The 12,022-nt window shown below is 51.3% G+C and overlaps 3 protein-coding genes across 7 annotated transcripts; 1 reads left to right on the top strand and 2 right to left on the bottom strand.

The window, feature by feature from the left end:
• Positions 1-1,918: 1,918 nt before the first annotated feature.
• On the bottom strand, positions 1,919-3,495 carry HYPK (huntingtin interacting protein K). Of its 2 annotated transcripts, XM_045397262.2 has the most exons (4): positions 3,303-3,495; positions 2,900-2,955; positions 2,223-2,274; positions 1,919-2,081 (listed from the first exon to the last, which is right to left on the bottom strand). In XM_045397262.2, the coding sequence occupies exons 1-4, from the start codon at positions 3,486-3,488 to the stop codon at positions 1,986-1,988; spliced, it is 390 nt and encodes a 129-aa protein (XP_045253197.1). In that variant the 5' UTR covers positions 3,489-3,495; the 3' UTR covers positions 1,919-1,985. The 2 variants fall into 2 exon arrangements, with proteins under 2 accessions (XP_045253197.1, XP_045253198.1); XM_045397263.2 differs by lacking the exons at positions 1,919-2,081; positions 2,900-2,955 and having other exon boundaries at positions 2,215-2,274.
• An 88-nt stretch (positions 3,496-3,583) lies between these two features.
• SERINC4 (serine incorporator 4) lies at positions 3,584-9,937 on the top strand. Of its 2 annotated transcripts, XM_015452760.3 has the most exons (12): positions 3,584-4,202; positions 4,593-4,769; positions 4,941-5,119; positions 5,585-5,664; positions 6,086-6,179; positions 6,749-6,960; positions 7,165-7,260; positions 7,366-7,492; positions 7,876-7,948; positions 8,361-8,409; positions 8,555-8,708; positions 8,877-9,937. In XM_015452760.3, exons 1-12 carry the CDS (start codon positions 4,101-4,103, stop codon positions 9,091-9,093), a joined length of 1,560 nt encoding a protein of 519 aa, XP_015308246.1. In that variant the 5' UTR covers positions 3,584-4,100; the 3' UTR covers positions 9,094-9,937. The 2 variants fall into 2 exon arrangements, with proteins under 2 accessions (XP_015308246.1, XP_073851825.1); XM_073995724.1 differs by lacking the exons at positions 3,584-4,202; positions 4,593-4,769; positions 4,941-5,119; positions 6,749-6,960 and having other exon boundaries at positions 5,503-5,664.
• Positions 8,032-11,753, bottom strand: SERF2 (small EDRK-rich factor 2). Of its 3 annotated transcripts, none has more exons than XM_015452420.4 (3): positions 11,696-11,753; positions 10,993-11,101; positions 8,032-10,391 (listed from the first exon to the last, which is right to left on the bottom strand). In XM_015452420.4, exons 1-3 carry the CDS (start codon positions 11,700-11,702, stop codon positions 10,106-10,108), a joined length of 402 nt encoding a protein of 133 aa, XP_015307906.1. In that variant the 5' UTR covers positions 11,703-11,753; the 3' UTR covers positions 8,032-10,105. The 3 variants fall into 3 exon arrangements, with proteins under 3 accessions (XP_015307906.1, XP_045253199.1, XP_015307909.1); XM_045397264.3 differs by having other exon boundaries at positions 8,032-10,368; XM_015452423.4 differs by having other exon boundaries at positions 8,032-10,368; positions 11,613-11,720.
• Between the last annotated feature and the right edge of the window lie 269 nt (positions 11,754-12,022).

Genomic DNA, 12,022 nt, shown 5'->3' with positions numbered 1-12,022 from the left:
TTTTTTTTTTTTTTGAGACGTTCAAGCTGATTAACTTTTTTTTTTTTTTTTGAGACGGATTTTCACTCTTGTTGCCTAGTCTGGAGTGTAGTGGCGCAATCTCTGCTCACTGCAACCTCCACCTCCTGGGTTCAAGAGATTCTCCTGCCTCAGCCTCCCGAGAAGCTGGAATTACAGACATCCACCACCACCACTATGCCCAGCTAATTTTTTTTTTGTATTTTTAGTAGAGCTGGGGTTTCACCATTTTGGCCAGGCTGGTCTCAAAACTCCTAACCTCAGGTGATCCACCCGCCTCGGCCTCCCAGAGTGCTGGGATTACAGGCGTGAGCCACCACACCTGGCCCTGATTAACCTTTAAAGTAAAATTACCTTCTCTCTAGGATAGGAAATGGCAGGTAGAATGTATTATGGCTCAGAATTTGAATACCAATCAATTTTTGTTTTGAGACAGTCTTGCTCTGTCACCCAGGCTGGAGTGCAGTAGCACCATCTCAGCTCACTGCAGCCTCAACTCCCAGGCTCAAGCAAATCCATCTCAGCCTCCAGAGGAGCTGGGACCATAGGTGGGCACATGCCACTATGCCTGGCTTTTTTTTTTTTTTAATTTTAGTAGAGACAGCATTATGCTATGTTGCCCAGGCTGGTCTGGAAATCCTGACTTCATGCAGTCCTCCCAGCTCAGCCTCCCCAAAGTGCTGGGGTTACAGGCATGAGTCACCACACCTGGCCCAACCTTTGATATCTTCTAGTCTTACCATGTTCTAACCCTCAGGCATCTAAATTCTTTTTTTTTGGCGGGGCGGGGGGGGGGGGGGGGGCAGTAGAGACGAAGTCTCACTGTGTTGCCCAAGCTGGTCTCAAGTGATCCTCTTGCCTCAGCTTTCCAAGGTGTTGGGATTACTTTGGTTTGGTTTTTGTTTTTGACACAGAGCCTCATTCCGTCACCCAGGCTGGAGTACAGTGGCACAATCTCAACTCACCGCAACCTCCACCTCCCTGGTTCAAGTGATTCTTCTGCCTCAGCTTCCTGAGTAGCTGGGACTACAGGCATGCGCCACCACACCTGGCTAATTTTTTTTTTTTGTATTTTTAGTAGAGACAGGGTTTCACCATGTTGGCCGGGCTTGTCTTGAACTCCTGACCTCATGATCCACCTTAGCCTCCCAAAGTGCTGGGATTACAGGTGTGAGCCACCGCGCCCGGCCTTTTTTTTTTTGAGATGGAGTTTCACTCTTTCACCCAGGCTGGAGTACAGTGGTGTAATCTCAGCTCACTGGAACCTCTGGCTTTCCAGTTTCAAGCGATTCTCCTGCCTTAGCCTCCCGAGTAGCTGGGATTACAGGTGCCCGCCACCATGCCTGGCTAATTTTTCTCTTTTTAGTAGAGATGGGGTTTCACGTGTTGGCCAGGCTGGTCGAACTCCTGAGCTCGTGATCTGCCTGCCTCGGCCTCCCAAAGTGCCGGGATCAGAGACGTCAGCCATGGCGCCCAGCCAAATTCTTTTTGTTTTATCACTCGAAATCAAGCATGTTGTAGGTACCAAAATTCTAACTCAAGGTGGCCTATGAACTGGGTTCATAACTTACAGCTATCTATACATATAGTGGCTCCTAGGCAGGTAGCTGACATTTTAGATATTCATAAGCTGTCCTGGAGACACGTGCCATTTGAGTACAGTAACTCTGCTGAGACGCCAGATGTACCTTATTTACTGTTGAGAGCTAGTCAGATGAATGAGACTGTCCTGCCACCTAGCATCTGCATCTGCACATGAGGTATTATTCTACACTAATTTTTCATACAGGTGTGCTAGATTTTAATGGGTCACTTAAATTCAGTTATTCTCCAACATATAAATTCCCCACAAAATAGAATATATATAGTATATACTCCACTTGACCCAAGATGATAAAACTGAGAAAGACAAAAAAAAATTTTATTGCCATAAATTAATCCAGTAGGTATATTTGTGGAAGCACGCGTCAGTTGGTTAGGGCAATAAGCGCCTCTACCACGTTGCCCATGTGTTCCCGTAAGCTGCGTTCTGCTGCTGCTCGAGATATCTCCATCTCGGTCATCTGCAGAAAAAAACCATGTTACATAGATTCCCAGGCATTAATGTGCCACCAAATATTCTGACTCCGCTTGTTTCAGGAAACAACCCAAATTAAGCAGAATAGCCTCCTCTCCCCATACAGTAGTTAGGCACTACTACTCACTATCAGCTCCAGATCTTCCTTCTTGATAGTGACTTTTGCCAGTTCTTTCTCCCTGCAAATGTTTAAATATATTAGGCCTCATTCTCAACCAACACCATAAACTCCCAGGAAGGGTCATTCCCAGATGTGCCCTGTAAAATCATCTTGATAAACCCTTGATTGAAAGTAAAAACTTCAGGGCCGGGCGCGAGGGCTCACGCCTATAATCCCAGCACTGTGAGAGGCGGAGGCGGGCGGATTACCTGAGGTCGGGAGTTTGAGACCTGCCTGACCAACACAGAGAAATCCCGTCTCTACTAAAAATACAAAATTAGCCGGGCGTGGTGGCACATGCCTGTAATCCCAGCTACTAGGGACGCTGAGGTAGGACAATCGCTTGAACCTGGGAGGCGGAGGTTGCGGTGAGCTGAGATCGTGCCGTTGCACTCCAGCCTGGGCAACAAGAGCGAAACTCCGTCTCAGAAAAAAATAAAAACTCCCACTAATACTCCTTTCCCCTGGAGTCTTCGCAGCAGGAGTTGCCAGGAGGCCTTCTGCTAACAAAGTTGTGGGGCCTAGATCTGCAGGAATTGGTGATAAAGTTGAAGAGCGGTATAAAGGCTTAATAATGGTTTCTATTTTTGTCTGGGGAGCGGGGAGGGAAGAACTGTTAAAGTTGGCTGCCCCTGAAGACTTACCGCTCCTGTTTGGCTTTCTGCTCCCGGGACCTTCTGTCTCCAATCACAGACATGGCCTATGGCAAAGGCAGGTCTAGTTAGTGCACCGCTACCCACAATTCCCAATAATCTACAAGGCCAATAAAACAAGCGGTTCATGTATGGATTCACGATGACAAGTGTTACCAGGTAGCAAGGACCATGTTTAATTCCATTCTATGCATCTGAGGTCCCCTTAAGCCCCCTATCAAGCTCCTTTAGGCAAGCGGCGGGCTCCGGTGACCCTTGTTTCCCTCGGCTCTACCCTACTGCCTCCTCCTGCCATCGGGATCAGAACCCCGTCTTGGAGCGCGGGCTTCCAGCTACAGCCTCAGAGACCCCCTCTGCTCTCAGCCCGCCCCAACATGCTCTTGGCCAACCTTACCGTCTCCAGATTGGAACTCTGGATCTCCTTCTCCTCCGCATAGTCGGTGACCCGCTCCAAGTCCGCAGCACCGCTGTCATGCTTCCGTGGCTTCTCGGGAGGCCGCTCTGGTCCACTGGTCTCAGTCTCTAACTCCAGCTCCACATCCCCCTCAGTCGCCATATCTATCTCACCACGCCGCCGCATAAGCCCCACCTCACGGCGACTTCCGGCAACTAACACACAGCTTCCGCCCGGGGAGGAGGCGGAGCTGGCCCTGGGCCACACCTTCTTTCTGCTCCAGTTCTAGAAGCTTCAGCGAGGAAGGTGGTTCGTCTCAGACTTCCTTTCGGGTTTGCACAGTCTTTTGTGCAAGGGCTTTCTCTCAGACCTAACCCGTCACCGCTCCAGCCCACCCCACCGACATCCTTACCACCTCATAAACTAGGAATAGTTCCCTCAACACATAGACACGCAGCCACCTCAGGGAACTCCGTTCAACCTGAATGGATGACGTCTAATCCTAAACCAATTAAGAATGCTAATCCACAGGGGGCCAGATAGACAAACTGCCCCATAATCTGGAGAGAACAGCCTGAGTGGCCGCAGTGTTGAGGCCCTGAGGACAAAGCTCCTTCACAGGGTATTTGCATTTACCACATCCTAGAGGTCAGTGTTCTCTTCCAGACGTCCGCATTCTGCCCGGGACCGGGTGCTCAGCCCCAACACAGTGGCAGTCCAATGGGCTGAGGACAGAAGCAGCTGCTACTCTCATCTGCCTTCCATCTGGTGGACCTAAGCCTAATCCCTGGGACAAGGATGGTGGGTGCCAAGGCCGGCCTCAGCCCCAGCACCTCCCTGGGCCTGGCACAGCAGCGCAGCGGAGGCAGCAGTGTCCTAGTGAAAAGCCCCTTCTGTCAGGTGAGAGGGTGCGAAAGGTAGAGTGGCAGAAGCTGGGGAGGAAAACGCAGAAGCCAGTAAAAACGTCAGGCTTCTTTTCTCTAATGTCATTCTGGTACTTTGCCCCCGGGTATCTGTAAATGTCTCCCGCCATGGTCCCAGCCCCAGGGGTTTAGGTCTAGAGAAAGGTCAGATATCTCAAGCCTGCTTATAATGAAACCCCTACTAAGTTGTCAGTGGAAGGCAATCCCAAATGGCTGGAATCAGCTTGAAACAGAACCTGAGTAAAAGGAAGAAAGGGGAAGGAAATTTTGGAATTCAGCCTCCTGGGTTAACCTCACACATACATTTAACATATGCCTTTCCTCAGCAAGTATCCACCTCGCTGCCTTGCATCTGCTCTACCCCCAGGTGTGCTGCTGTGGGCCTGCTCCTTGTGCCAGCTGCTGCCACTCTAGGTGGCCCTCTCTCACCGCATCCACTTGCAGCCGCCTGTTCTACATCCTCCTCCATGTGGGGGCCTCAGCAATCTGCTGCCTCCTGCTGTCAAGGACAGTAGTGGAAAGGGTGTGGGGCAAAACACACAGGGTAAGTGAGAGGGGGTCGGGTTGTCAAGTGGAAAGAGATAAAAGGAAAAACCCTAAGATAGAAGAGATTTTGGTTGGGGGCAGGAGACAAATGAGTGGTCATACCCATATAAGGAGGTACCTTTCCATGCATTATGACTTGTCCTGCCATTTCTCACACACACACTCCCAGATCCAGATGCCCTCGGGGTTGTGTGCCCACCTGTTTGGCCTCTCTGACTGTCCAGTGCTCAGTGGCTCTGGGGCTGTGTACCGAGTATGTGCAGGAACCGCCACCTTCCACCTGCTGCAGGCTGTGTTGCTGGTCCACCTCCACTCCCCCACCAGCCCGCGGGCACAGCTGCATAATAGGTTTGTGTGTACTTTCTGGGTGGGGAGGGGACAGAGGAGGGAAAGTAGACACAAGCTGGGTAAAGGAAATTCCGGAATGAAGTAATAGCACTGTAAAAAGAAAACAGGTTTAAGTCCCTGCTTCTGGTGTACTTGCTGTATAACCCTTGAGCCAGACACTTATCCTCTTTGTGCTGCTAGCATCTAAAATGGAGATAACAGTGGGGTTATCTTGGTAACATAATCCTTTATAAACTGTAAAACATTGCCCAGATGCTATTATTTAAGTATCTTTGAGTTAGAATTTGGAATAAGGGGCAGTAGGCCTGTCCCAGCCCCCTCTCATTTGGGATTGGTTCCTCCTTAGTTGTCTCTTCTGTCCTCTTTCCTATATTTTTGGTTTCTCTTTTGCCTTTGCCCATAGGCACTCTTCACTGTCCTTTGCCTTTTCTTCTGAGTCTGGTTTTCTTTCTCCCTCCTAAGCAGCTTCTGGCTCCTCAAGCTGCTGTTCCTGTTAGGTCTCTGTGCTCTTGCCTTCTGCATTCCTGATGAGCATCTCTTCCCAGGTACTCTCCCTCCCATACTCTTGGCAGTAGTAGGCTAAGTTTTCTAAGATAACAAGTGGGTAACAAGAGGAGTAACGGCCGGGTGCGGTGGCTCACGCCTGTAATCCCAGCACTTTGGGAGGCTGAGGCGGGCAGATCATGAGGTCAGGAGATTGAGACCGTCCTGGCTAACATGGTGAAACCCCATCTCTACTAAAAATTCAACATATTAGCCGGGCATGGTGGCACGCACCTGTAATCCCAGCTACTCAGGAGGTGGAGGCAGGAGAATCACTTGAACCCAGGAGGCAGAGGTTGCAGTGAGCTGAGATCACGCCACTGCACTCTAGCCTGGGTGACAGAGCAAGACTCCCTCTCAAAAAAAAAAAAAAAAAAAAAGTAACGACTTGACCACATTTTTCCACCGGTGCCCATCTTGCAGCATGGCATTACATTGGCATCTGTGGAGGCTTTGCATTCATCCTACTGCAGTTGGTGCTTATTACAGCTTTTGCCCATTCTTGGAACAAGAACTGGTAAGGGGCACATAACCCTAAAGCCTCTCCCTGGGGAGGTTTCTAGTATTACTACAGGGAGAGGGGTGGGCAAAAGGCACGGCAGAACACTGGTCCCACAGCTTCCCACTGAGCAGTATCAAAAAAAGCTTAGGAATGTGACGACTGTGTGAGCCAAGTAGGATGGAGAGTCACAGCAGTCTTCTGGGAACAGGGGAATAGTTGGTAATGGGTAAAAGAGTTGGGAGCTCTGGCTGGGCCCAGTGGCTCTCGCCTGTCAAATCCCAGCACTTTGGGAGGCTGAGGTGGGTGGATCATGAGGTCAGGAGTTCGAGACCAGCCTAGCCAACATGGTGAAACCCCATCTCTAGTAAAAACAAAAATTAGCCAGACATGGTGGTAGGCACCTATAATCCCAGCTACTCAGGAGGCTGAAGTAGGAGAATCACTTGAACCCAGGAGGTAGAGATTGCAGTGAGCCGTAACCGCACCACTGCACTCCAGCCTGGGTGACAGAACAAGACTTCCATCTCAAAAAAAAAAAAAAAAAAGGTTGGAGCTCCAAGCCATTGCCGACTTTCCACCCTTAGGCAGACAGGTGCAGCTCAAGACTGCAGCTGGTTCCTGGCTGTCCTGCTGGCCACCCTAGGATTCTACAGCATGGCAGGTGTGGGAGCTGTGCTCCTATTCCGCTACTATACACACCCAGCTGGCTGCCTGCTCAACAAGATGCTCCTCAGTCTGCACCTTTGCTTCTGTGGCCTCATCTCCTTCCTCTCCATCGCTCCTTGCATCCGCCTCAGTGGGTACATGCCCTACAACATTCCAGGTTTTGGGGGCCTTAAAAGCGTAGCAAGTTTCATTACCTCCCTAATCTCAATTAGTTCATAAAAGAATCTCTGCTTCCCTACCCCCACCAAGGGATGGGGAGACAGAAGTACAAGTGGGGGTAGAAATAGAGGAAATCGCCAGCTTGTAGACTAAAGCAATGATACTAACTCCCCAGAGCAACCCCGCTCTGGCCTTCTACAAGCTTCTGTCATCAGCTGCTACATCATGTATCTGACTTTCTCTGCGCTGTCCAGCCGTCCTCCAGAGAGAGGTAAGGGACAGGACCTGGATTCTCCATGCTAAGACCTTTTTTTGCCCCTGCCAAATACCTAGCTCATTGTTGTTAATACCCATCTCTTCTGTTGTCCCTTCCCAGTAATCCTTCAAGGACAGAATCACACCCTGTGCCTCCCTGGCCTGAGTAAAATGGAACCCCAAACACCAGATACCTCTCTAGCAATGCTGAGTGCTGGCATCATGTATGCTTGTGTGCTTTTTGCTTGGTGCGTAAAAGTATCAAGGGTGGAGGTATGAAAGGAGGGTGCCCAAGACAGGGAAGGATGGTCAGGAGAATGTCTGGGACCATAGAGTTTAGAGCAAGACTAGAGTGAGAAAAGCTCTCCACAAACAGGGACAAATTCTAAGAATAGTACTTTGTTAGATGATCTGTATGAGATGAAGGGGGTGGGGGGAATGATTTGAGAATTTAAAGTATGTCCGAAGATCTTAGGGCTCTCCCATGAATAGAATTCCAAATCTTTGGTGGAAAAGGGCACAGGGAGTATGGTACCCTCTTGAGAATTACCAGTATGGACCAATTGGTAGTAAATGCCCCCAGATAATACCTATTTAACTAGACCAGCTTAAGAACTCTATTCTTTCTCAGCAATGAGGCCTCCTACCTGGCTGAGGTATTTGGACCCTTGTGGATTGTCAAGGTTTACCGCTATGAGTTTCAGGTGAGGATAAAGAGCTCAATATCCCAACACCCTCCCTCCCCCACACAAAGACACACACACATCCTACCAACCTCTACCCAGAATGCTGATTATAGCTATTACCTTTTATTGAGTACCCACAATGTGCTAGGCAACTGTGCTAGATACTTTTACATAATCTCATTTAATTTAACCCTCACAACAACCCTGTGAGGTAGGTATTTGCTCCATTTTACAAATGGAGAAATCGAGGCACAAAAGATTAAACATCTTACCAAAGTCCGCACAGCCAGTTATATGCTGGAGCTAGAATTTGAACCCAGGTGTGCCTCCACTTTTTAATACCAGACCAATCTTTTCACGAGGGAAGTTTCCTAGATTAACACCCTCACATCTTTTAAGACCATTCCAAAACCTGCGTTATGTTTTGCAGAAGCCCTCACTGTGTTTCTGCTGCCCTGAAATAGTGGAGGCAGACGAAGGTGAGTACCAAGTGAGAAACCGAAGAAGTGGTAGATCTCTGTGGAGTGCCGTAAGAACCCTCAAGAGCCTTAACAAAGGTAGCTGGGGGAGAGGAGAAGAGGTGTTTCAGCAGCACTGCTCCCAGCAGCCATTTCATCTCTCCAGGGCAAAGGGGTGGTGCTGCTAGGCCAGCTGACCAAGAGACCCCTCCAGCTCCTTCAGTCCAAGTCCAGCATCTTTCCTACAACTATTCTGCCTTCCATTTCGTCTTCTTCCTTGCCTCACTCTATGTCATGGTTACCCTTACCAACTGGTTCAGGTAAGATGGAGGTGGGCCTTAGATACTCTCCTGAAGAGCTATTTTACAGAAAGAGCAATTCAAGGGCATTACAGACACACATGGGTCCGCCATAATTGGTGAGGAGGTAGAACACGTCTAAAAGCTAAGGCCCTTCATACTCTCTAACCAGAGCCTTTGGTTACACAGCTATGAGGGAGCAGAACTGGAAAAGACCTTCATCAAGGGTAGCTGGGCCACCTTCTGGGTCAAAGTTGCCTCATGCTGGGCCTGCGTACTCCTCTATCTGGGGCTGTTACTGGCACCACTCTGTCGGTCCCCCACCCAGAAACCCCAGCCCCTTCTCTTGAGGCGCCGCCGCCACCACCGCATCATATCCCCAGATAACAAATATCCTCCAGTCTAAGTTCTTTTCACAAACTGGGGTTCCCCTGACATTGTACTCCTAGAGTTGGCTCAAGGGGAACTGTGCAGCCCAGCTCACTACCTCAAGGACACATGGGGAGTTATCTTTGGGCTGAAGTCAATACTATGAACTCGAAGAAGTGGTCAAATAGAGTCTAATGCGCTGGGCAGTGTCTGACTCACTGGACCTACTGTTTCTGCATCCCACCTCAAGAGCCTAACACCCAAATCAGCAGCTCAGGAACCACTGCTGATCCCAGCAGACAGTGTGGCACCAGCCCTTTCCTGGCTCTTGGGCTGGAAGTGGGGGTGGGGAAAGACCAACAGGGACTGAAGACTCGGCATTGCCCTTGGAGAAAGGAAAATAAGCAGTTCAGCCCTGGGCACACGGATATAAGAAGCCCAGAACCACAGAACAAACCAGGGCATAGGAAGAAAGGAGCACAGAGCTACCCCAGGTTTTAATCCTGATCTTGAGGTCAAGGGAAGCGGGAAGACAAAACCACCCTCATTCCATGAGGAATGACAGAAGAGAATGTGAACACTTGACAGCAGCTGACCACGGGAAGTTGGTGAGCAGCAGGATTTTTTGGCCAACATTCAAGTAGACGAACAAACTGAGGAAGAATGAGGAAGAGAGGCATAAACACAGATCTTGCAGCCTTCACTCTTAGGCCAACTCCATCCTAGAGATGGTGTTCAAGGGTGGGGAACAAAAATCACAGAAAAGAAGTCTCTATGGTTCTTGGAGGACTCCTCTACCGCATATCCGGAGTACTTGTTTGGTTGTCATTGCATAATAAAAGGCTTCTGTGATGTTTCACTTATTAAGCCTGTATCCACAATCTGAGTCTAAAGAGTTCTCCCTTTTTGGTGGGAAAGGGCAGTCATTCCTCCAACCCCATCCCCCCAAGTCCCCAGTCAAACCAGGCGCTCAAGGAATTACAAAGCTACTTTTAATACTTTGGGGTGAGCCCCACAGGAATAAAAAACACTGGGAAGGGGTAACCCCCTCACCCCCGGGAGTGGCCCAGGGGGAGAGAGGCTACCTGAGGGGAAGGAAGCACAAAAGGGACCCGCTGCAGACTCAGGGCAAAGGGAATGCCATCGGTGCTGGGACCTGTGAGCACTACAGGAGGAAACGCGAGCGTGGTGGGACTGGCTCCAGGCACACAGGCGAAGGGCAAGAGGGTTGGACACGAAGCCACAAAGCTACTTGGGTTCCTCCTTCTTCTCGTTTGCCTTTTTCTGCTTCTGCTGCATGATCTCCGAGTCCCTGGGGGTAGAGATGATGGGGCACTGGGAGGTACCAGAGGGCAAAAAGGACAAGATGCAGGGGGATGAAGGGCACAAAGGATAAGATGGAAGTGGATGGGACTAAGTTCAGCGTTTGGCTGCTGTACTCCCACCCTAGGAGAACAAGAGGAAGAGAGCTGAGGCTCAAAAGGCAACCAGTCTCCATCTGGCTGTTGCCCAAGGGGTCAGAAGTCTGGCGACACAGGCCCAAGGCTCTCTATTCTGTGTTAAGTACCACACCCAGCAACACCAGTGAGTAGGTTGGGAGAAGGGAGGAAAACCGAACAGCAAGGAGGGCCAAAAGTACTGGGCTGCCATAACCACAACTGTATTTGAAATGTGAAGCTCCCTGCCCTTGCCCTTAAGGTCAGACCCAGGGACGCTCAGAAATCAGACTGAGGGCAGGCGCCCGCCCCCGTCCTTTCCTGTAAGGCTGTGAGCTGACAATTTGGAGGGTGGGGAGGAAATAAAACCCTAGAGGAAGCAATGCACTCTGCTCCTCACGACTAGTCCAGATTCAAGCCCTGAGGTAGGTCTCTCCTGCTATAACCCTTGGTCTAACCCAGGTCTCCACCGTCCCTTTCCCTCCCCTCCCTGGGGCTACCTCTGCTTGCGGGCGGCAGCAGAAAGCCCGTCATCTCGGCGCTTTCCCTTAACCGAGTCGCTCTGCTTTTTCATATTCTTCTGGCGGGCGAGCTCACGCTGGTTACCGCCTAAGGAAAGAAGATTAAAGGTGAGATGCGGGGGCCGCTCTGCCCACACACCGGCGACCCTTCTACCCCAGCACGGCCAGCAGCAGGATCCAACACCACTTCAATCCCCGGGCCCCGACAACGGCCCACTTCGAGGCCCAGGCTGCTTGGGGTAGGGGGGAGTGGCGAATCTGCCACGGGCCAGGTCAAAATGAGGAGCGGAGAAAAAGGGTCCAAGGGGCCAGCTGGAGGCATGTTTTGGGGCAGCGTGGGCCCCAAACAGCTGGCGGGGTGTGTGTGGACGGTTTGGGTCTCTATGGGGGATGGGTTGACTTGTAGAGTAGGGGGCTCTGGGCCTATCACCGGGGCGCTAGCCTTCTCCTCACACCGCGGAAGATCCGGGAGGGCCTATGCCTAACGCGGAGGGGTGGTCCCGTGAAGTGGCCGTAGGCAAAGGGCTCGATTTCCGGGCACCGAGTGTGAGGGTGGCTACAGAGCGCGCCCAGAGAAAAGGCCTCGCTAGGGAAGCTACCGAAGGTCAAAGCAGGCGACTCGGCGGTGGTGTTTAGGGTGAACGGAAAGAAAAGGGCAAGGAGAAGAGGGCTCGGTGCTCACGGGTCATGGCGACGGCAGCGGCTCCGACCTGCCTCCGTTACGTCCCCTCGTTCTGTCCGACGTTGCAGGTCCCGCCCCTTCTCGCAACGTAGCGCAGTCGTTCCTTTCCTCCCCGCCCCTTCGTCCCGGGAGCCGGCTCCCATTGGACAAGAAAAAGCACGTGGGTCCACGGGTCGTGCTTGAGCCGGGGTGGGTAAGTGGCGGAGGGTCGCGGGCGGAGCGCTCAGCGTGGGGCGGGGCCTCACGAGTGAGGCGTAGGGATGGGCCTGGAGAAACTAGGCCGGGTCACGTGGGCAGGGTGGGGGTGGAGGGGTGCGGCTGGCGATG

The sequence above is a fragment of the Macaca fascicularis genome, chromosome 7 (genome assembly GCF_037993035.2).
Source record: "Macaca fascicularis isolate 582-1 chromosome 7, T2T-MFA8v1.1".
Lineage (NCBI taxonomy): Eukaryota > Metazoa > Chordata > Mammalia > Primates > Cercopithecidae > Macaca > Macaca fascicularis.
The sequence above is the reverse complement of the archived record's forward strand: the minus strand, read 5'-3'. Positions and strand labels throughout refer to the sequence as shown.